General features: G+C 37.9%; 1 protein-coding gene across 1 annotated transcript in view; it reads left to right on the top strand.

Moving 5' to 3' along the window:
• The window catches only part of COL14A1 (collagen type XIV alpha 1 chain), a 116,450-nt gene that overhangs the window by 28,038 nt on the left and 64,549 nt on the right, over positions 1–23,863 (top strand). The window contains exons 6-14 of the mRNA XM_018074480.2: positions 7,294–7,449; positions 8,144–8,263; positions 9,610–9,774; positions 10,170–10,331; positions 11,731–11,879; positions 12,593–12,722; positions 17,411–17,556; positions 18,875–19,004; positions 22,176–22,315. Coding sequence (XP_017929969.2) covers positions 7,294–7,449; positions 8,144–8,263; positions 9,610–9,774; positions 10,170–10,331; positions 11,731–11,879; positions 12,593–12,722; positions 17,411–17,556; positions 18,875–19,004; positions 22,176–22,315 — 1,298 coding nt within the window. The remainder of the gene's footprint in view (positions 1–7,293; positions 7,450–8,143; positions 8,264–9,609; positions 9,775–10,169; positions 10,332–11,730; positions 11,880–12,592; positions 12,723–17,410; positions 17,557–18,874; positions 19,005–22,175; positions 22,316–23,863) is intronic.

Genomic DNA, 23,863 nt, shown 5'->3' with positions numbered 1-23,863 from the left:
ATTGAAGGGTCGTGATGATGATTAAGAGCTTGGAGCATCTTTCATAAGAGGAGAGAGCCTGAGATAGCTGGAGTATTCAGCTTGTAGGACAGCAGGTGAAAGATACCTTTCCAATGTGTAAAAATACACACTGGAATAAATAAAGAAGGTGGAAATTCTTCTTGATGAAGTCCAGTCAAAGGACAAGAGGCAGTGGACACAAACTAAAATAACCGTAAATTCTATTTAATCAAAGAAAGCACTTCTTTTACTGTGAGGATGGTAAAACACTGGAGCAGGTTACTCAGGTTTATCCTTGGAGACTGAACGTGGCCTGAAGCAATTTACCATTGTGGTCTCTGCTTTGATCAGGGCAGTTTCACTGGACTGAAGAGGTCCCTTCCCACCTGTGATTCTGGGAGCTAAAGATTTCTTAGAGTTAAGTGGTCACTCAGACATCTCTGCTAATTAGAGAATGGAAGAATTGCTACATTCAAGATGGCATGAATGGCATCCTGGGATTTTGTGGATTGACATGTGACATCCCAAATTAGTGATGCTTCTAAAGATCACCACACATTTACACTGGTTACATTATGAAAATATTATTTCAAGAACTGCTTGAAGGTAATATAGGGCCTTGAATTTGGAAGTCTTCTGCACTGTAACTATTGCACCATCCTTTTTGTTGCTAGACACACTGACCAGAACGTCCTATGTACCTAGAGCTGTAATAATGAGCTGTAATTTAATAGTGCTGTAGCAGTTTGCTTCAACTAGTTTTTAATTAGTTCTTTTTTACTGACTCATGTAGGTATACAGCTTGTTCTCTCAGCAGGCTCTTTTCCATTACTTTACCTGTTATGTTAAAAGCTCAGGCACAGACCAGCTCTTTATCATGGTTAGAGGGATTTATATCTACACTTTAATTAGTGTTGAGGATATCTGAGTACCAGTTTTGTCTGAAGTGCCCTGATTAACTGTCTTCTAGATAGCCAGAGAAAACTGTATCAGGGATTTCATGCTTCACTAAAGCAAAGGGAGAAATAAGCCTTTTAAATCCTGGCATATTTGTTACATGAATGATGGTGAATAAGTATGGCCATATTAAAAAAAATTATAGTTTTCCATCTTGAAAAGTAATGTAGACTTTAAGACAGCTGTTTCATTTAAAACATTCATGCACTCAGCTGCAGAAGTGAGAGGAAAGAGTAGAGAATGATCACTGTAATCTGCAGAAGAGTTTAATAGGTTTCGTTTACTTTCCAGGAGGGTCACAGATCATCTTCAGTGTAAGTCGTGGATAAATGGACACGGCATCTTGCCATGTTGAACTTCAGTTTCAGGAAAGACCAGCAGCGTGCTTTGTTCTGTGTTGACACGCTGCCCTTTGGAAGAGAAATTAAAACAACTGTTTTAAACTCTCAGTATAAGTGCAGAGGGATTTTAAAATGTATTTTCCTATCCATGTGCACAGACCAAGAGTGTTTAGTGTTGCTATTTGGTAAGCTGCAGCAGACATCAGGTGCTTCAGTGCTATCAATCAACAATGGTCTGCAAGAAAAGATCAGCATTCTTTCATAGTTACCTTTTATATTTATTTTGTCTCTCAAGTAAATTAAAAAGTTCAGATTTAGGAAGAAAGTTCTAAAAGTTCTTCTAAACTCTGATTACTTCTGAAGTACAACTGTCATTGAGTGTGTATGTAAATGTGCATAGAAAATGGCTGCTTCCTTCTCTCACACTTGAGAATCATCACCAGTGTATGTAGGTAATTAATGTGTTATCAGCTACTGCTTTAATTGGTTTTGTGGCTTTAAATTCAGAAGGTATGCTTTAAATAGTATTTACTTACTACTGTGTACTTTTTGAAAGAAGCAAAATTACTGAACTCTACAGCTTTCACAGTCAAATGTGATATGACTGGACGCAACAGATTCAGTAAGTCTTAATATTCCAACTCCCCCAAATAACAAATTTGTAGGCATACCAGTTGGCCTCTGTTGGTTTCCTGGAACAGAGTAAGTTCCATGGGAAAAGGCTGGCTGCTTAATTTATTTTTTTTTTCCTAGAGAGCATGGACAAACTTCTAACCTTGTTGGGCTGCTCTTTCAGCCTAATGATGTTCCAGCATTCGAGTCCTTCAAATTCAAGCTATGGTTGGATCTAGTTCACAGAACAACAGTTACGCTGTATGGAATTGTCTGGTCCGTGACCTGACATATGGGATGTGTTAAACTGAGGTCCAAGTGCAATGATGATATCACCAACACAGTGCAGTAATATCAATGTCAGGAGCGTGGACTAGTGAGTTACTCAATTTTGGAGCTGAACACTGCCTCATGTCCCTGTATTTTTTTAACCCTTTTTTTAAAAAAGAAGTGACATTTTGCTGATGTAGATTTACATTACCCTTGTCCTCAGTGGTGCTTCTGCTCAACTGTGGTGCTGTCAATCCCTGTGGAGGACTGGCTGTTCTCTGTTATTCATGCTTTATTCACAAGGTATTTTTCACTTGCTTCTGTCAACAAGCTTCTTGCATTTTGTGCTTTGTTATGCCATGAATGAGTCTTCTATTCATACTGTATTATTACTGACCCCTACTTGAACTTTCTTCTACATATATATATTATTTGACTTTTCCACTGTGACAGGGAGTAAGAAAGGAAACGACATATTGCAGACTCAGAAAGAATTATAGTCTTAACTTCTTCTAGCAGAAGTGTGTGTTTTGGCTCTTGAAAATGAGAACAGGGTTTCATACCAAGGGGAGGCAAAATATCAAATGTATTTCTGCAAAACATATCATGACTGAATGCAAATTGCACTGGTTTGTCTAAGGCACTGGGTCCTCCCATGTAGCAGTGCCTATATTTGCTGCTTCTCCTTTTGACTTTCAAGGAACTTTGAAAGAGTAGTTGTATTAACTCCAAGGGTCAAAGAGCCACTACTCTAGTTTAAAAATCATGGTTTTGTATTTCTGTCTAAGTAAGGCTTGCAGGTTTTTTTTTGTCCAACTTTTGTTTTTTGCCATTGCTCACTTGCTCACTGAATGCATGTGTGAGGGAACAGCCATGGGTAGAAAATGCACCAACGGAGAGGTGGTCGGTGTTTCCAGAAGCCTGCAGACCCTGCTGTGCTCTGTGCAACCCCTGCCCTGCCAGAGCCCCTCCCAGGCCTCACTGCACTCCATTCCCTTTAATAGGATGTCTCAAGGGTCATGTTTTGCAGGCTCCAATAACTCTCCCTCTATCCCAGGAAATTCTAGCTGGATCTTTTTTTTTCAGTATTGCCATCATTGGCTTCACTCTCAGCCAAATTTTGACATGGTCTTGATAGTGCTGTAGCACTTGCATATTGGAAGTGCAAGCAAAAGCATCACCTTTAGCATCTGGGGCTTGAGGAATCAAAAGTAGGAAACTTAACTTGGTAGATGCAAAGCTCCTTCAATGCTGGCTATTCTTCGAAAGGTTTCCCTGAAAAAAAGGAACAAAAATTCTTGATGATATGATTTTTGGCAACACTGAAGCAGATTTTGTGCAAATACCTTGCCATAAAACATTGCTGGTAGCCTTTAGTTGTATGCTGGTGCCTTTGAAGGTGAAATTTTGAGCCTGTTCCTTCATCTGTGACAAGCAGAAATGAGCAGACCAAGTCCCTGCCTCCTCAGTTAGCTTCCTGGCAGAGTGGAAAGTTCCTTCTGCCAAGTAATGCTAGGAAGACTGTATATTTGTTATAGAAAGTCCATTAATTTACTTTCTCCCCATAAAAATTCTCCACCAGTTGTAGGTGGATGCACTGAAGACAGCTGCTGTTGTAAAATATATAAGTTCTTCTAACTTTGTGATATGTGCAATTCTGTTATTTTTGCTTACCTAAAAATCACAGGCTCTGTTATTGTTTGTTGTGGAATGCAGCACTTGAAGTATAATAATGCTTTCTAAATAACATTTGGAAACACTATGCAAAATTGGGTAATACCTGATCTCTTCCCTGCTGTCCTGCTCTTGGAAGTGGTGAGTATTGTGTAATTCAGAGGCAAGTGGGACCTTCTTTCTCACTGCTCATTTCTTGGTGACTGAGTAAAAGGGAAATAAGCATAACCTGAGTGCACTATTGAAACTTGTAGTGGACCTTATAAAGCTTTCAACAGTCAGTGTTTATATGGAATACTCTCCTGTCATCCTCCTTTAAGAAAGATTCTTGGGAAAATTGCCTATTAAAGTTATGTGTAGATAGTTGAAATGTTCAAAATTATGCTCAAACTCTCCAGGAATTCATGACCATGTATGGTTATATGGAGAGATCATTGAAAAAGACATTTGCAAGAACTGGTAATGGAAACTGGCTAATCCCAGTGGGGTGCAGAAATTATTTGCTACCCACTGTGGCTTTTAGACTAACTTTCTAAACTAGGATGTCATGGTGTTTGAATTCCTATCAGGTTGTAAAGATTTCTATCAGTGTGTTATTCTGTTTAATATCTCACTGTTGTTTATTCCGTTTTAGGGAACTTTCTACAATTCTTTTAAGTACAACAAGGAGAAAACATAAGCAAATAGTGGGTGTACAGAAGTAACAAAACCTAAATGTTTTATGCAGAAAAGATTCAACAAGTATCTCCCACCTACGAAGAACGAATCAAATTTTCACACTGTGACCTTGCAGTACAATCTTGGATCAAACCACATGTTTCTTTAACAAAAAAATAATTGCATTATACTATTTGCTCTGATCTGATGATGTGGAAATAAAATATTGAAAGGAATGTCGTTATTGTTTTCTTTATTCTTTGGATTTTGCCTAGCTGAATGGATTTAAAAAAACAATAAAAGCTTTTATTCACAAAGCCATCACTGCAGGATTAAAGAAGCCTTATAGGCAAAACTTGTTGATATGAAATGGTTAAGACCCAGAGTAATAACTGGGTTTCATACTCAGCATAAGATTTTAGAAGTAGAGAAGGAAAATACAGCCACACAAATCCTGTTATTCTCATTGGACTATATGATTAAACTGCTGTGATAATACTGAAAAGGTACATCTGTGCTGTAGTACAGCTGCTTGGATGTGAATCAGGGGTCCAGTGCTTTCATTCTTCCTGGTGTTGAACAGCATTTTAGTTTGCCAGGAGTTCTTTTGAAGCTGGCGATGCTGATCATGGCCAGTGGGAGAATGGCACAATTGAACTGCTTGTTAATGGAAGACAAATACTGCAAGTAATGCAGACTGATTAAGAGGAAGTTTATTTGGCAAAGATATTTAAAACATTAATTTTGCCATGACCAGTAGGTTCCTATTAAATCACAAAACAGATTCAAGTCCCACTGAAATCAAGGGAATTTTTCCTGTTGACTTCAGTGACATAAAGATTTGGACCTCCATTGGATTTATCTTCCAATTTAAGATCATTTTTCTGATGATTACTAAATGTTCCCCAGTGTTGATACATTAAAATGTGTTGCCAATTCAAATAGCGTTGTCTTGTACTGTAAAAACTAAAATAAAATATTTGTTTTGGCATCTTTGTAAGTGGAATTTTTGTCATGTGTTTAGAACTCATTCTGCACTGCTAGCTGCACGTAGGAAATGTTCCCTGTTCTTCTAAAAACATTTGTAGTACATGTTTAAGACATTAACTGTAACTTTATGGACTGGATTTAATGCTCAGTGGATTTTCACTATAGTACGGATCTAACTGTTAATTATTACCAATTGAAGACCTTCTGCACATCAGATTGTTGTTGCTTGTGAGGCTATCGTTTTGTATTTAATGAAAAGATTGTCACTGATAATATGGTGTCAGAATTTTCAGTTGCTAGCCATGTGGTTTATTCCCTCTGTAACAGGAGAGCTTCTTGTGAACTAATGCGAGCACCTTTTTTATTATTTCTTACTGAATTACTTCTTTTATTTGCTGAACATCTCTGCTCAAGATCAGTTAATTTCTAGCAGTGTACTTGGTGATTCCTGTTAGTACCATGTTAGGTGTTGGTGTTCTTTGTGAACTAATTTATGAAGTGGATCCTTACACAAATGATGAAAAAAATTGGACTGCAGCTTATTTCAGTAATCTATATTTGTTTTTTACTGTATTCAGGACCATGATTTTCATCCCTAAATGGTTCATGATGCATCATGTCTTTTCTACTCACCTGCTTTACTTTGGCTTTCCTACTTCCATCCTTATTCTAGAGTCAGTCTGCTGGGGAGTTCACTCTATTTGTACTTCAAATATACGCTCTTGCTTGTTATACCTGTGTAACATCATTCCTTTGCTTTCCTTTCCTGCAATATGTGTCCACTGTTTCAGCAACTTTACTTTCACAGTCGCATAAACACTTCTGTTGCATGTGGCAGTCGTGTCTGAGGTTGTAGAAACCTTTTCTGTTCTCTTACTTCCCTTCCTGTCATTTTCTCAAACTGGCACTTCTGTTTAGGCTTCTCAGTTGATTTATTGTGCAATTTGTGTCTAATCTCTACTTCCATTTCCTCTGATTTACCCATTAGCTTTTTAAACCTTATTGAGACCATTAACATGCATCTCTGCTAATTCTCATCATTTTTTTAATGCTCTTGTATTTTTGTGTTTTACGTATATCTGTAAGATTAAAGCTTCATGTGGTGCTCATTCTTCTAGAGACTGTGAATTTGAATCTGAGGTCTTTGCATTTTACCTCTGCTGTATTGAGTGCCTCCTACTTAGGTTTAATACAGCAGATTCAACTGACTTCCAGTTTTGCTCTAAACTCCCAGGGGTGAAATTCACTTCTAACTTCACAAGTCTACAGTGCCAGCTTATGGTTTTCTACAGAGCTGTTGAGATGTATAGAAACACCTGGTTTTCTATGTTGACTGTAAAAGGGGCCTTGATAACTGTTTTGGATGTCTGCATCTCTAGGTAGCTGTCTCTGCATTGTCTATGCCTAAGGTTAAGTGTCATGAACTGTGTACTGGGACTGAAACTGTATATGTACATTGGGAATGAAAATGAACTGCTGGTTTGGTTGTGTTATATGGCAGTTAATTTTTTTTCTTTCTCAAGTATTGTATTTTTAGGAAAAGGATTTATTTTCGTGGGTCTCCCAACAGTAATTTTGAACACCCTGATGAAAGAAATGGAGTAGATAATGGCCAGACTGTTCTATTACTGAATATAGAACAGACACATTTAGTAATTTTGCTTATTTCTCACTTGGACCATGGAAGAAAGCTTTAATTATTAAGCTTAGTGGGAGGAAGAAGGCATATATTTATTGAGTTACAACTTTATTGTTGAATTAATAATATTGTTTTAATTTTAATGATTTACAGGAAGCCTGTTTACCTGTAAAACTCCAGCAATTGCAGATATTGTGATACTAGTAGATGGTTCTTGGAGTATTGGCAGATTCAATTTCAGGCTCGTTCGACTGTTCCTGGAAAACCTGGTTTCCGCTTTCAATGTGGGATCTGAGAAAACAAGAGTAGGTAAGGTGCCATCGTTTTCCCCAATATTTCTTAACAGTGTAAAAATGTTACCAGTTCAGGAGAGTTAACAGCTTAATGCTACTTCTTTTGTGCAAGATTCATCCTCGTCTGGAACTAGTGCTTCTATCATAAGATAGTGCTGCTGCAATGTTTGTATTCCTCACAGTTTACTGGGATCCTCAACTTAGGTAAATGCTAATGCAATGTCAGTGGAAAAATAAAAACAGTGGAAACGGTCTTACTGACTTCAGTCAGCATTAGCTCAAATCCTTGCAGTTTAATTTTCAGAGGAAGAATGTGCCAGTGGATGGCTTTTCTTTTGGTTTAAACTGGCTCAAATGTTATATTTGTAATCCACTACTGTTCAAAAGTGTATTAAGTAAAATACACTTTTTCCTTTAAAAAAAAAAAGTCTTGAACTGTTAATAAACCGAAGAAGATGTGTACTTGTTTGCTTCTCCTTTACTTAGCACTTGAGCAAAAGACTTTGAAAGTTAACTGAGGAGTTGTCCCCCAGAACAACTTCATACTGTTTTTTTGTTGTCAACCAATGCAGTTTTTCTAGTATAGTAGCAGAGCTACTTACAGTAAGCTTGTTGTAGTAAGGTATTGGTAATCAAGTATATAAAGTGTAGATACATCAAGAAAACCCACTCTGTTGTCCAGTGAATTACCCTAATTTCTGGTTCTTTAGGTCTTGCACAGTACAGTGGTGATCCCCGAATCGAATGGCATTTGAATGCCTATGGCACAAAGGATGCTGTTTTGGATGCAGTCCGTAATCTACCATATAAGGGAGGGAATACATTAACAGGTACAGTGTATGTTTTAGCTTTTTCCTTGTAATAAAATCATGTTCTGCTGCATAGACTAAGAAGTGTTAGTGCTTATTATGAAGGGCAAAAAGGATAGGGGTTTTGCAGCTTGCTAATGGCTTTATCCAGTGTCCCTTAAGTCTTTTCTAAGTGCTTGTCCATTGGCTTTACTGGATATCAGGGTAGGGTCTCATAAAACAAAGTGTACATGAACTCTCTGTGCTAGAAGTAAAATCTTTTACCTGCTAGGAAGAAAATGTAAAATCCATTCATAATGTTCATGCACAGAGCTTTATTCTGTAGAAGGAAAGAATGTTGTTTTAATATCTGACAACTGGCCGTCCTAACTTTTCAAATAAGCACCTGGGGCTTTTAGATTTCCATTGACCTTTGGGTAGTTAGAGCACTTAAGCCCCAGAGACACTTAGTGATGGATAAAGGGGGGATGTCTGACAGTCTCTGAATACAATTCCAGTGTCATCAAAGCAGCAGTTATTGATGTTGGCTGTCTTGCCAGGAGAATGATATATCCAAAGACCCAGACATGGCTTTAAGTAAAGTACTGTCTTCCTTTTTTTTTTTTTCCTTCGAGTGGGTAGGGAAGGGGAGAAAGAATATGCAACAGCCTTTATTTTGGTAGAAGGAATGATTGCACAGGGACAAAGGGCAGAAGGACTCTACTGTGATTCTAGGAATGAAATTACTGTATGGTGGGAAGTAGTAAATTATCATGATTATTTTATGTGGATGTTAGAAGAAAGTGAGTTAGGAACCTTTGCTGTGGGAGACTTAAGAGAGTTTTGAGATAGGAGCTCATTGTGACATGTCCTAGAGTTGTTCTTCTTTCCCTTTAAATAATTAGCAGTTATTAAAATCAGATTCTCCCTAAGCTTAAATAAAGCTCTTCTTCAGCTTTTAAATCAGAAGGAACAAACAAACAAACAAAAGTTAAGATTGTCTGTATCATGGGGGTTTACTAAGCTATTCAGAACATGTGCTTTCATATAAGCAATGTAGGTAGAAGGAGAGGGAACTTCCTGTTCTAGCTTGGTAGAGTAAGAAAAAAAAGATGATGCATTTGCAGGAAGATCAATTTAGGTTTCCATAGCCAGTTTGAAGTACATTGATTGATCAACTGGCTATTAAAAATAAATGTCATCTTCTTTGTAGTTTAGGCTCCTTGTTGGAATTTAATCTTTCAGTAAATAAATTCTTCTTTTATACTTATTCTTCATCAAAAGGTTTCTCAATTTTTAAATTGAGTGGAAAAACGAACACTGTGATATTAGCAAAATTAATGGACATTTTCACCTCTTAAAGTCTTTAAAAATATTTTCTGTTTTAGGTCTTGCCTTAACTTACATTTTGGAAAACAGCTTTAAGCCAGAAGCAGGTGCAAGACCTGGAGTATCTAAAATTGGGATACTGATCACTGATGGGAAGTCCCAAGATGATGTTATCCCTCCTGCTAAAAACCTCCGAGACGCTGGCATTGAGCTGTTTGCTATTGGTGTGTATTCTGCCATATCCATATATTGTGTCCCATTATACCCTGGTGTATTTGTATCTGTTGCTCTCTAATTTAAAGAACTGTTCTTTTCTGTCTGTATCAAGTAAGTATCATTGTTAATTTATATATTTTAATACGTTCTCCAATTCATTGCTGCTATAATTGGAATTTAGCAGTATATATGGATGCTACATTATCAGGAGACAGCTGAAAAGATGCCACTTGTGCTGGCAGAAATGGAAGTCTTGAATTAACATCTTAACAACAGAACAATCTGCAGTTGGTCATTAAAATGAATAGAACTGGATATTAATAAGTTTTTATTAACAATCCCTGGGTATACAGGATTTTTTCTTTTTCATTGCGAATATTTTCATTTTTCTTTCCGATAAAAGGTGTAAAGAATGCAGATATAAATGAACTCAAAGAGATTGCTTCTGAACCTGACAGCACACACGTCTACAACGTGGCTGACTTTAACTTCATGCATACCATTGTTGAAGGTCTTACCAGAACAGTGTGCTCACGAGTAGAGGAACAGGAAAAGGAAATCAAAGGTGAATAAGAAACAAAACGTAACGTAACTTACGATGAACTTAGGGCTACAAGTCTAAGTTCTAGGCTGGCTTCTGGCTCTTAAGTCGTGCTGTATATTCTGTTGCTTGCAAGAAGGTACACTGTCAGGGAAGTTATCTTCCTAGGTATGTTTTATTCTTGCTTTGATATCTGTGATCTTTTTGCTCTCTGATAGTGGTAAATATTATGGTATTTGGTAGTACCAAAAAATACAAAAATTCAGTCTGCTGTAATTATTTCAAAATGGTGGGTAAGGAAATTCTTTTTATTATACACAGATCTGGGGATAAATTAGTTTAACAGCTGCACATGGAATTGTTACATTTGTGCTGTACTTTCCATCTCCTAACTTACTGTTTTTATTATCTCATAAGTTTTCAGAAGTTTCAACTATTTAGATTGCTTTGTCCTTTTCTGATGACAGCTTTTTTCTCTTTTTTAACACACACAAAATATATTTCAGCACACAAGAAAAGATGGTGGTGAAGAAAATTGTTCTTACATGAAAAAGTTTCCACTGACTACAGTTTTTTTTGCTTTTCTGAACAAAAGAAATGGCCATGCAAAAATGTTGCAATTTACCAGAGAAACAGTTCTCCGTGAGGAAATTCTTTCTGAAAGGCTCCAGTGGATTTTGTTTGTATTCTTGGTTTCTGATTCCTTAATATCAGAGAAATGCTGAGTGATTTTTCAGTAAGCTGGAAATATATATCAGTAAGGAAGTCTGTCTTTCACAGGTATTTCTACCTGTGCTATGAAGAAGTGTGTGTTAGTAAGGCTTCATTCCATCTTTTTGCTCTTTTATTCACCTGAAAACTGGAAGAAATACAGAACACTAGCTGTGTCTTGTAGAGGGAATAGTCAGTTGAGAAATTGAGAGGGAGAGGATGAAAAAACCATAGAGAGATGAGACATCTTTGTGGAAAGGAATTATTGCCAGAGAAGATGACTGTTCACTGCATCTCTTCAGTTGGCTGACAGACAGCATATCAGATTCCATCCTCAGAGGAGCACAGGAGATCACAAGATCACATACGTACTTCTATGTTCTTCATAACTGGGAAGAAAGCAACCTAGAACAAAAAAAACAAACCAGAAGGAAGGGTTTTGATAAAGTGATGTGAGGAAGGACAGGAAGGCTTAGTTTTGTGTTTTGTCTTTTTCATTTAAAGGTTTATGAAAGACCGGGGAAACTTAGTCCCAGGGAAACTCCATGTGCAGTACTCATTATGACTTATTTGTTTCCTTGAAAATAACCTAAGTGAGTGTGTAGTAGCCACACTACTGATGAGGAATGATCTTTAGAGCTTCAGCAAATACAACAAACCAAATAATCATTATGCAGAAGGGAATAAAAAAATTTTGTTGTCTCTAACCTAGGAACAATTGCTTCACTTGGGGCTCCTTCGGATTTGGTCACATCAGAGGTAACAGCTAGAGGATTCCGGGTTAGCTGGACCCATGCACCAGGCAAAGTGGAAAAATACAGGGTTGTGTACTATCCCACTCGAGGAGGACCACCGGAAGAGGTAACAGGAGGAAAAGCTTCCCAGAAATTTTTAATGCAACAGCAGCAACTAACCAGACAGGAGATCCATGGTCTTATTTTAAATCTACCCTGAAATTCCTTGTGTGGGCTCTGAAGCCCACTACAGAAAGGAGACTGATCACACTGGATGGTGACGAAGGTTAGGTAGTAGCTAGGCTGCTTTTCTGTCTACAATGTAAAGTAAAGGAGTAAAGTGTAAAAATAAGCACTTTCAGGGGATGGGGTAAAATCTCCACATTTTTCTTACACGTACAGTTACTTAAACCAGTTCTGTAGTTTCCTCCTGCACCCATCTGTTTACAAGAACAGAAGAGGTAGGAGTTGATGGCAAGGCAGATTTTCAGTTCTAAGAAAATAATTATTCATAAAAGAAGATGATATGTGTGTACATTTTGGGACATTTACAATTTGTCATGCAAAATTTGGAGAGAGGTGATTATCTGAGTAGGACTTGAGCATTCTGGAGACAGGGAAAAATGCAGTGGAACAAGTTTCTCGCTTTATCTGACAGCTTATAAAATTGAGTGCAATGGCAAAGGGCAAAGGGATTGAACTAAGATTATATTTTGTCTCCTTTTTTCCTTTTTACTAGAAATGCCAATGTAAAAATTGCCTGGAAGAGGAATTGATTGATTTGAGGATAATATGGTTAGTTTGCTTAATGCATATTTAGTGAAATTTTCTTTTAAACAGGTTGTGGTAGATGGAAGCGTATCAACAGCAGTTCTGAAAAACCTGATGTCTTTAACTGAATACCAGATAGCTGTATTTGCCATATACTCAAATGCTGCTAGTGAGGGCCTCCGTGGAACAGAAACTACACGTAAGTATCTTTAGCATCTTTGTTGCAGATTTGACTGTCTGCATTTTCTCAAACTGTGTAAGTGTTAGTCTTTTTGAAAAAGAAATACAGAAGGGAGTCTTTTTCAATTTAGTTTATTTTAGTGCATTTGCTTTAAATTAATTTTAGTTTGAATTAATTCTGGGCTAAGTTCCTAAGTCCAAATTCTCTGTGAATATTTAAACACTGAGAAAGTTTTTATCTCTGGGATGAACTTGGAAGTCAATTGTATTGAACCCTAAATTGGAACATTCCTATGTGTTGGGTGTGGAGCCAAACTTTATGAAGTAGGTTTGTGGCTGAAGATGATCTTATGAGGGGAGGATTAGGTGGGACCAGAAATACCTGCATGTGATTTCCAAAGATTTTCAAAGATTTCTGTACGTTTCTTCATCAATGATTCAATTATTTTCTGTCTGTAAAATGGTGATTTGGGATATTGTAAGACAATACATTTACAGTTTTGGGTATTTGTATACGAAATGCAGTTACTTTTTTTAGAAAATATTACAGATACTAGGAAGGGAAGTAAAGAGGAACTTATGTGTTCAGACTAGGAGACTGGAAGTCCATATGTGGACTTATGTCCATATGGGATGTATTAATAGCTGATACCTGCTGGAAGATCAGCACAGGGCTAAAGCAATCTACAAGACTTCTAGAGTGCTTTGACAACAACTTCCTGACACAATTGGTCAAGATGCCAGCAAGGGAAGGTGCTCTGCTGTAGCTGGTACTTAGAAACAAGGAAGAATTGATGTGGGGAGGAGGATGTTAAAGTCACAGGTAGCCTTGACTGTAATGATCATGAGATGGTAGAATTCAGGATTCTAAGAGGAGGGAGGAGTTTAAGAAGGAGGACCACAATTCTGGATTTCAGGATAGCAGTCTTTAGTGTCTTCAGAGATGTGCTGGGAAGAAGCTGAAGGGATATGGCCCTGGAGAGAAGAGGGATCCAGACGAGCGGCTTGATACCCAAAGATCGCATCCTACAAGGTCAAGAAAGGTCCCTACTAACAAGTAGCTAATCAACCAAAGGTGACTGGAGACCAGCATGGATAATCAAGAAACTCTTAACAGAGCTCAGACATAAAAGGAAGTTTATAAGAGATGGAAGAATAGGCAGATGACACAGAAGTACAGAGTTGCTGTCTGATCTTGCAGGGATAAGTGTAGGAAAGCCAGGGCCAACTTGGAGATGAATCTGGGAAGCAATGTGAAGAGGAAAACAAATTTAGCCTTATGTAGTTCAACAAAGGGAAGTGCAAAGTCCTGCCCTGGGAAGCAACAACCCCATGTGTCAGTACACGCGGAGGGATGACCAGCTGGAAGGCAGCTCTTCAGAGAAGGACCTGGGGTCATGGTAAACAACAAGTTGACTGTGAATCAGCAAAGCACCCTTGTCACAAAGAAGGCCAGAGCCTTCTGGATCATGATTGAAAATGAATCATTTTCATTAGAAAATGATTGTCACAGGTTGGGGGAGGTGATTCTTGCCCTCTGCTCAGCACTGAGGAGACCATAGCTGGATGCTGGGTCTCGTGCTGTGTTCCCCAGTGCAAGAAACATGTGGACTTACTGTAGTGACTCCAGTGAAAGTCCACAATGATTAAGGGATAGGCACATCTTTTGTAGGAGAAGAGTCTGAAACAGCTGGACTGTTCAGTTTGGGAAGAGAAAGCCCAGGTGATCTCACCAATTATGTCAAAATCCCTGATGCAAGGGAATGAAGAAGAGTGAACCAGATGCTTCTCAGTGATGCCCACTAATAGGACAAGAGCCAGTAAGCACAAATTAAAAACTCATGAAATTAAATTTGAACAGGAGAATATACAGTTTTATTGTGATGGTGGTCAAACAGTGGAATAGGTTGTCCAGGGAGGCTGTGGAGTCTGCATCTCTGGAGATATTTAAAACCCAGCTAGAAAAGGTTCTGAGCAACCTGCTTTAGCTGAGTCTGACTGAACAGGAAAGTTAGTTAGACCAGATGATCTCCAGAGGTGACTTTCATACTAAATGGTTATTTGATTCTGTGTCAGTGCAGATCTTCGTGATCTGAAAATAAAACATAATAATATAAAATTATTTGAGACTTCTCAATTGGTCTCAGTCTCCCAAAATGTCATCTCCAACCATACTACACCCCACAACACAGTGTTAGGACCTGTTTAATTTATTGAGGCAGAGGGAGCAGTCACATACTGAGCCAACAGGATTGTTTTGTACTGCACCTGGAATTCCTTTGAAGTCACCCAGTCAAGTTCTGACAGAGCCCAGTCCTGCTGACTTTCTGAGATGTGATCAAATCACACCCCAGGGTCATGCAGCATCAAGCAATTTATACATCTGTCTTCGATAGTGTGTTGGAAGTAATAGTTTGACATGTGCAAGTATTAATCACTCCACATGCTAAAATATCTGCAATTTTGAAGTATTTTTTACTATCCTAATGGAGAATTATGGAAAATTGTACTTTACATTCCTGCCTTTGTGTGAGATACTGACAGATGAAAGTAGTCACCAATTGCATTTGTGTTCATATGGAACACTGAAAATGGTTTACAGGTATCTAAACAGATGTATGTATATGCATAATGTACAGATAATTAGAATGTTTTGTGACTTTAATGGTTGCTTCTAACTTGAAATAAATATGAAATCCATTCATGTTTTAATTTTGCTGCAAATATATATTTTACCTGGTTTAGTTTATTCTAGTAACATGGATAAATTAAACTGACTAAAACCAACTGGAATAAACTAAACCAGCATTATCTACTAGATATTCATATTTGAGATTCTGAACTCCTCAGCTGAAAATTCCAGTAGAAAATACCATGTTTTATTTCCAGTCACCTCTTCATTAATCTATTATTATCTAGATATATTATCTAATATATCTATTGCCAGGATATCTTCCAGTTCCTGTTGAGAGGTAAAATACAAGTCACAAGTTAGGAAATATTTTGTTATGGATTTTTAGAATCAAAATAAGGAAAAGGACAGGTGATGGATACTCTCTCTCTGATTCTGGGGCAGTTTGAGTAGGAATGAGACACTGTGGAACCAAGTGCCTTCAGGATATCTCAACATGTAGTTTCTTGCTGTAAGTATCAGAGATCTGAATGGAGCTCTGAGCAGAGTCTGAAGTACACTTGAAAATATTCATGGGCAGTTTCTCCCTGTAATGAGAGGAGTTGTGGGAATTCATAGGAATATAAATCAACACAAGAACAAGGATTTAAATAGGATGGAGGTAGGTTATTAAAGGTTTGGAAATGTAGATGGGTAACCTGGAAGTAGAAACCTAAAGAGAGGCGTAGGTTGAAGTTCTGCCACCACTTACAGACTGAGTGAACGGCCTCAATGAACAAGAGGCTAGCTTGGTGTTGTACATGGGGAGTTAAGAGCTCTGTTAGAGCTTGTTGAACACAGTGTAAGGGATAAATTATTTCTTGGAGAAATCAACTAGACAGGGTGCAGTTTTTGTTTGGACAAGGAGATTAGTGAAGCTCTGTGATTGTAGTTAGAATTTGTTGCTGAATCTTTGTTTGCAGATCAGATTCTTCAGAAGTATACAAAGAAGAGCTTAATAGCAGCTTAACATCCAGCTTATTATGGTCTCTCTGAGTTCCTAATATTAAAGGCTTGATATCAGTTAGCAATAGCCCTCTGTTTTTTTCAGACCCTTTCAGTCATTTTAGGGACTTAGAAGTTCCAAAAGAGAAGTCAAAGTTCCCTCATATCTCTCCAGTGACTGGATATTTTGGTGGGATCTGTAAATGGTGTAACAGCAGTTAAGAGACCTTGGGATGTTATTTTGTGAGAGGAAGAAAGTGAAGACAACAGGGAAGTGCAAAATGCTACTCTAAAGAGTTACAGAAATGCAAATAAATATTCAGGAACCCAGATTGGTGCTATGTTCTGGTATCAGTGCCTTAAATTCACAAGTAAACCTCCTAATATTGGTTGAATATCACTCAGCCTGCTCTCACTTGCCAGGTTATTATTCACCATGATTTGCAATGGATGATCTTGCCCATATTTGCAGTATCCCACTGACACAGGCCTGGGAGCCAGTTTGAACAGTCCAGGCCTTAAACATGCAACAGTTTATAGTCTAAATATTTTGACATTTGCAATGTGCTCATCCCGGATTTTCTCCAGGGTTTTGTACCTTGTGGCTGTCACACCCATGCTCTGGCTTGGGAACTATTCCTATTCCTAGCAAGAGCCATCCCTTAAAAATGCTACTGGTTCCTAATAGCAACCCTGCATATTCTTCAACAGCGATTGGTAATCCTCCTTCAGATCAGGGAGGAGGAAGGGTGAGATCAGAACAGAGCAATTGGTGCAATTTGGTGCTCAAAGAACAGCAGTCCTCCTACTGGAAGTATTCAGAGCCATTTAGGACAAATAGCTGAAATGCTTTCTAAGGCATAGCTCTTCCCTGGCATTAGAATTGGTTTAGGTCATAATTTCCTTGTTTGTCTAGTTCTGCGATCTCTTATGTACCAATCATCTCTTCATAGTTGTAGCATACAGACAGTACTCCCATGCGTGGAGATAACTGTATTCCTTTGTGTTTCCTGGGGTAAAATAAACTCTTTGAATAATAGCTGGTTGTTCAAGTGAGACAACTGAATTGACTCTCTCTTGTTCCACTGTAGTCGCCTTGCCAATGGCATCGGATCTGCAATTGTACGATGTGTCGCAGGGCAGCATGAGAGTGAAGTGGAACGGAGTAGCGGGTGCCACAGGTTACATGATCCTATATGCTCCCCTCACAGAAGGATTGGCAGCAGATGAGAAAGAGGTGATGTATTGTGCTTTCATTTGTATAGCAGTTATTAAAAAAAATCAGTCTTTTAAAGAATAAACTAGTACGTGTCCTTTAACCTCCAACTTGATCGGCAAATACTTTGCAGTTTTTTTCCATGACTACATCAAGTACTGTATATGTCACAGACTATGAATAAAGTGCAAGTGCCAATTGGTTATTTTTATATGTCGTTGTCATAAAAATGCAACAACTTCAGCTGTATTTAAGTGACCCTTTTGAAATTATGTATGAGATGATACTGTAAGCATTGTATAAGACTAACACTCAAAGGAAGAAAGAAAGTAAAGTAAAACTAAGATATTTTCTAAGTGTGCTATCTGAAGAATATGAACTTTAGCTTTTGTTCTCATCAGGGCCTTTAAATGTAAATACCATTTGTAGGTCTGACCTTCATTGTTTTTTTCTTTTAGTTCTGTTCAACCTTTACTTTTAAATTTAAAAATAATGCCTTCCATCTAAAGTGATTTTAGAACACATTATTTAGAAGGAAAAGAAGGTGGGACAGGGCAAAGTCTAGTCTTTTGTCACTAAAATAGTAAAACCAATAGACTTTTCTAAAGTTGCTAGCATAGTTCCAACGGAACTTCTGATCTAGGATTTTAAAGTTTTTATGCTCAAGTTTCTGTATGTGTAATTAAGGTTATGTACAACATCTGCGTTCAAGCAAAAACACTCAAAAGCATGCAGGGGCATGTGAGCTTTCAGTGCAGGAAGCTACTGAAAGCTGGTATAGACTTGTGCTGTCTGATAAATGAGTGGCTGTGAGCACTGTATTCTGTTAAAAATGGGGCCTCCCTGAGAACTAGGTGGTTCAGGAGGCCTAAGCTTTACCTTAAAGAAATAAATATAGTCAGTCCATATGGCTCTCTGTGAAAGGTGGAGAAGGAAAATGATGCACACCTCAAACAGCAACAAATCTGAGCCTCATTGGGAATGGAAATCAGCTCCTCCAGTGATTTCATGTGATTTTCAGGTCTGTGACCGAAGATGAAACAAAAGGTAGCTGGAAATGAAAAGACCTTAGTTCTGGAGAACTAGCAATTTTGTTTTTGCTAGTATGAGTAGTGACTTTTAAAGCCCTCTTACCTATGTGTTTGGCTTTTTGACAATTTTGATGTTTCAATTATTGTGCAATATCCCCAAATCTTGAGCAAAGTTCTGCAGACACAGTATCAGACAAACGCTCAGCAGAGCATTTGATCACATATCTAATTTCAAGTGTGTAATTAGTATTCTTCCCTATTATGAACTGTTTCAGAAATAATGTGTCTTTTTTTTATGTGGTTTTTAGATAAAAATTGGGGAGGCCTCAACAGATCTTGAACTGGATGGACTGTTGCCAAATACAGAATATACAGTCACAGTTTATGCCATGTTCGGAGAAGAAGCCAGTGATCCCCTTACAGGACAAGAAACTACATGTAGGTAGCATATATCTATATATCTATCAGTTCAGTGTTAATAGACCTTCCAAACAGTCTCTGAACATATTAGACCAGGCATTTGATTTTAAAATCTGATTTGAATAGTCCATTGGGCTCTTAACTGTACTTCAGTTTCTCTGAGTGAATGCTTAATTTACAGAGGCTGAGGATTTCTACAAAACAGCTTGTTTTTGCAACAGAATTGTGAACTTGTCTCTCTTGTTGGTAGTGGTACTACGGTTACCCATGCTGATCTTGGTGGAATTACTGACAGTTTTCCAAACTTGCCGATGGTGATTGAAGGTCATCGCATAGCTCTAAATTGATTGGCTCTAAATTGAGATTGCTCTGTTTAGCCTCCTGTAGCTAGAGAACCAGGTGTGTGGGGGAGCCTACTCAGAAGGAGAAAGTCATTGCTCTGGCTCAGTACTAGTACAGACAGAAAAGAAGCAAAGACAAGATTTCTGTCCAACCCCTGCTGCCCAACATCTGGTTAACAAAGGGTTGGAAAGTGCCTGTGCACTCATGATAGATGATGTGTTTTTAATAAGCAGCAAGAATTTTGCCAGCTAAATTCTGTCCTCTGCAGTCTGTACACAGCCCTTTATGTCAACTCCCTAAAAAGCCTCAGCATTTGGAAGACAAAGGATATGAAAATAAGTGATTGTGCTGCTGCTGGGCTATTTCTGGGACTGCATTCAGTGACATCTGTGTTGCTCTCAGCAGTGGAGTGAGTGCATCCTCTTGTTTTGTACTCCTGGCATGAGTGACTTGGGCAATGTGAAAGTGACTTGCATTTAATAGGTGAGAGAAGTTCGGGCATGTGAATGCTAAGAAAAGGAAAGCCCAGAGCAATTGCTTGTAAGATCAGCAAGCAATAGGGGAAGGAGCTCTAGGAATGGTGTTTGCTGGGTCTTCTCTAGTAGGTCATTTGTAGACAGACAAGTGTCAATAGTGAATTACTGCAACCTGGGCATGTTTGTGGACTTGAAATGAGTGTAGAGGATTCCCTGCTGGAAGATCGAATTTTTGGCTCTGTCCCTTTCTCCCTCTCTTTGTGTTGCACTCCTTGTCTCACACACGCCTCCATGCCTGCACCCCCCACTCTGGCTTTTGGTTGATATCTGCCCAATATCTGGTTTTCATTTCTCCTAAACAGTAGTTTATGTAGTTTATGACTGTGCCAGCCTGAATTCACTTCATACCATATGATCTTGGAGACTGCACAGCACTAAACCTGACTAACACATTGGATGGAAGATCACATACAAATTCCAGATACTTTGGCACAAACTGAGGTTTCCTGGCCGCTGTCTGATCACAGAAGCTAGTAACATATATTAGTCAACCCATCATATTACTGCTGCTACCAGACCAGAATAAAAAAAAAACCCTAACTCCTCTGCAGTCTTCATTTATTTTTAGACTGACAAAATGCAGCCATCTCTGATCTTTAGCACTGTAATATGAAAAAAGATTGATTCTTTCATATACAGCTATTCAATTAAGCTCTCTGCTAACAGGCTTTGATGGATCAGGCAGCGAGGCAATCTAGGAGGAAGAAAGCTCTTTGTGATCACACCTGTCAGTGTTCAACACTAATATCTTCACTGTCCGTATTCTGATTTAAACTACTTTTTTTATTTTTAGTTTTTTTTTTTTCTTTCAGTGGTTATTTCTGGCTTACAACTTCTGAATAGGCTTCTTAGTATTTTCTTCCTGGAGTTTATATCTGCCTGAAGAGTGATCTGCCAAATTTGCTGTAGTATTACGTGTAGTATCTGATAATCTGTATTTAGTAAATAATATTCTACACACTGTATCATCTTGGTTACTGTAGCAAAACCTTTCTCCATGCCAAACAGAGATATGATCATCAAGCTCCTTCTGGGGCTTAATTTCATTTTGGGGCCAGGATTCATCCAAGACTCACTGTAAATATCACGTAAGTCTGGCATCAGGACTGCCTGTCTGATTGAGAGCAAAGTCGTCAGGAGACTAGTTCCAAAAAAGAGCTGAGACTGAAGCATTTTGTTGTATGACCTGGATGGTGGAGTGAAATGCATTCCACAACTGACAGAAAGTAGAAAGGAAAGCCAGCACGTGATACTCCCTTCACTAGACTCAGAGGAATATACTGAATGCCAGAATGTGTGGCAAACCCATTTAGTACAATTCCAGTGTGTTCCCGTCTTCTCTATTCTCAGAACCAAGTTGACTGTTCCTCGGCTGGTTGCAGATTCTGAATTGATACATGGCTAAAGATCCCACATAATATATGAGGGGTTTAAAATCTCTGCTTTTTCCCATGTGCTCTTGTGTGAGGGAAGCAGCTTCTGAAGTGCTGATATTTATCTGTCCACATGGATTGGAGAGGAGTGCGTGTGTGAAGGCAGGATGGATAGGGAGAGGTTTCACAATTCAGTGGAAAGTAGCAGATGTTGGGCTAATACAGAACCTACTGCTGAGAGTAACAGACAGCACAAATTGCTTTCTGTGGTGTGACAGAAAAGTGGGTGAAATCTGAGACTTTCTCTTGCATGACCTCATTTTCCTTCAGCCCATGACAGTCAAGGAATAAATAGTAGATAAATATGTCTTTGACTGGGGTTGCCGTTAGGAAACAGCTTCTTTCTGTAGTAAAAGAGAAAAGATCAAGTAAAGGTAAAAAAATAGCATGTTTGGAAATCTTCTGAGCTAGTTATACTTTTTGGACAAACTTACTTTTATGTCAGGAACTTTTAGGATTCAGAAAGTTTTTTGCCAATATACTATGGTCAAGAAATATTTTTGCTGGGATACACATAAAAAACAAACGCATATAGGATAAAGATCTAGTTGAATTAACTTAATTCACAAATACTAACACAAATTTATTGCAAGCTTTGTGTAAGCTAGGTCTTACTGTGATATCTGCAATGAACAATTGCATAATTTCTTTGTTTTTCAGTATAAATTGAGATGCATTTAGCAAAACTGAAAGTTCTGTGCCAATGAAGAGCTAAGCCATTTTATCTGCCTTTAAGTACTTTTATATCTCTGTTGATGTAGGTCTTTTAATGGAAATGTTAGTGATAAAAACTTTTGAATGGAAAATGTATTATTTATTTTCAAGACACAGCTGAAACTTGGAATCACTTTCATGGTTTTATCTCTTTTCATTTCAAGTGCCTCTAAGTCCACCAGCAAATTTGAGATTTTCTGACGTTGGACACAGTAGTGCTAAGCTAACATGGGATCCTGCTTCCAAAAATGTAAATGGCTATCGCATCATGTATGTTAAAACAGATGGAACAGAAACCAATGAGGTAAATTATTAGCACCTCTTTTTCCTTAACCAATCTCAAACCTCCCCAAACTTCTGTAATTATTAAGGATAATGTTTATAAACAAAAATTACAAGCTTACAAGCTGTAAAAAAAGATTCACTAGAGAATTCTGCAGCTTGGTGCAAAGAAGAGTTTGTTGGTATTGGATATATGTGTTTGTGGGGGACAGTACTCTGAACTTCTTACATGTCAGAACAGTCATTTGCTGGGGCACTACTGAAGGAAACTACTCAAGTGAACAATGGTCTGTACGAGCATGATCTTGACTAAATGTATGGTATGCAAATATTTATTCTTGGTTCAGTTCAGATTATAAGTCTTTTGATGTATCATGTCATGGACTCAAGCTTATTCAAAAAGACTGAAGGCTTCATCACATTTCCTTAACATTTATTGCTCTAATTATATATTGAAAACTCTCTTCCTAGAAAAAGGATTTGGCTTGAACAGAGTGCTGAGATGATACCAAGTTGTTCTAACTTACACTCTTGCATTTAATAATTTGCTTATGCAGTATTTAGTTATGACTTGTTATTGAAGGTGTTTTATAATACCTTTTAGCAGCATAAATTCTGTGATACAATGAAAAATGTGGTGGAATAATTAATACAGAAATATTAATGCAGAAATCTGAAAAAATACAGAAATTTTAAAGAGTGGGTTTGATTATGAAAACAGTCCAGATCCCTTACAAAATAAGTTGTCATGGATAACTTAGACCTCAAATAAAAAAAAGTCTTTAATAGTAGTTATCTGTGATTATGTTTCTTTTGGGACATATCTGGCCTTTCATCCATATGAGATGGAATATTTGTATTGAACCTGAAGAAACAGTTGGCAGCTTTGGAGGGGAGCATACCAGTGCAATGTTTTGTGTCTTTTGTGTCTTCTAGGTCCCTTAAAACTTAAATTAGAAATCATTTAACCTCTTTGTATTGATTACCCTTAATATAGATAATATGCCTGATTGTACTCCTCACAGTGGTATTTGAACATCTCAGGCTCCCGATACTTATGCTTTTTATTGCAAGTGAATGTTCAGTTCACTTTTCCTTTGCGTCTGTTCAAAGAGCAGGTGGCATTTTTTTGTTTGCTCTGCATTGGTAGCACTTCCTCTGTGGTGCTGAGCTACATGACACTGAATAGTTGGACAGATAAACTGTTTATACAGCTTTGAGTTTTATGTCCCTGGCAGAGTCAGTTAACTGCATCCTGGGGAGAGACCAGGTGTAACTGTCATGTTGTCTCTTGGCAAATGTTAAACGTCACGGTTTATGCAGTCTTTGTCCATGATAAGGGATTGGATTTAATTGCTCAAAAAGTCATCAGTACTGATGCTAGCTAGAGTTAGGCTACCAAGTCTGAATTTTCCTTTTCCATGGTTTGTCATAAGCAAAATTTTCCTTTTCTGTAGTTTGTCTATTTTAACTGATTTTGTCAGCTCTTATGGCCCTGAGTTGTTAATGGTTTCACAGAATTTCTCTACTGATTACATGACATTCTCTTTCTGTATGATTATTACCCAGC

The sequence above is a fragment of the Manacus vitellinus genome, unplaced genomic scaffold (genome assembly GCF_001715985.3).
Source record: "Manacus vitellinus isolate BGI_N305 unplaced genomic scaffold, ASM171598v3 scaffold_1_pilon, whole genome shotgun sequence".
NCBI classification, from domain to species: domain Eukaryota; kingdom Metazoa; phylum Chordata; class Aves; order Passeriformes; family Pipridae; genus Manacus; species Manacus vitellinus.
Note: the sequence above shows the minus strand (reverse complement) of the source record. Positions and strands in the feature narration are given on the sequence as shown.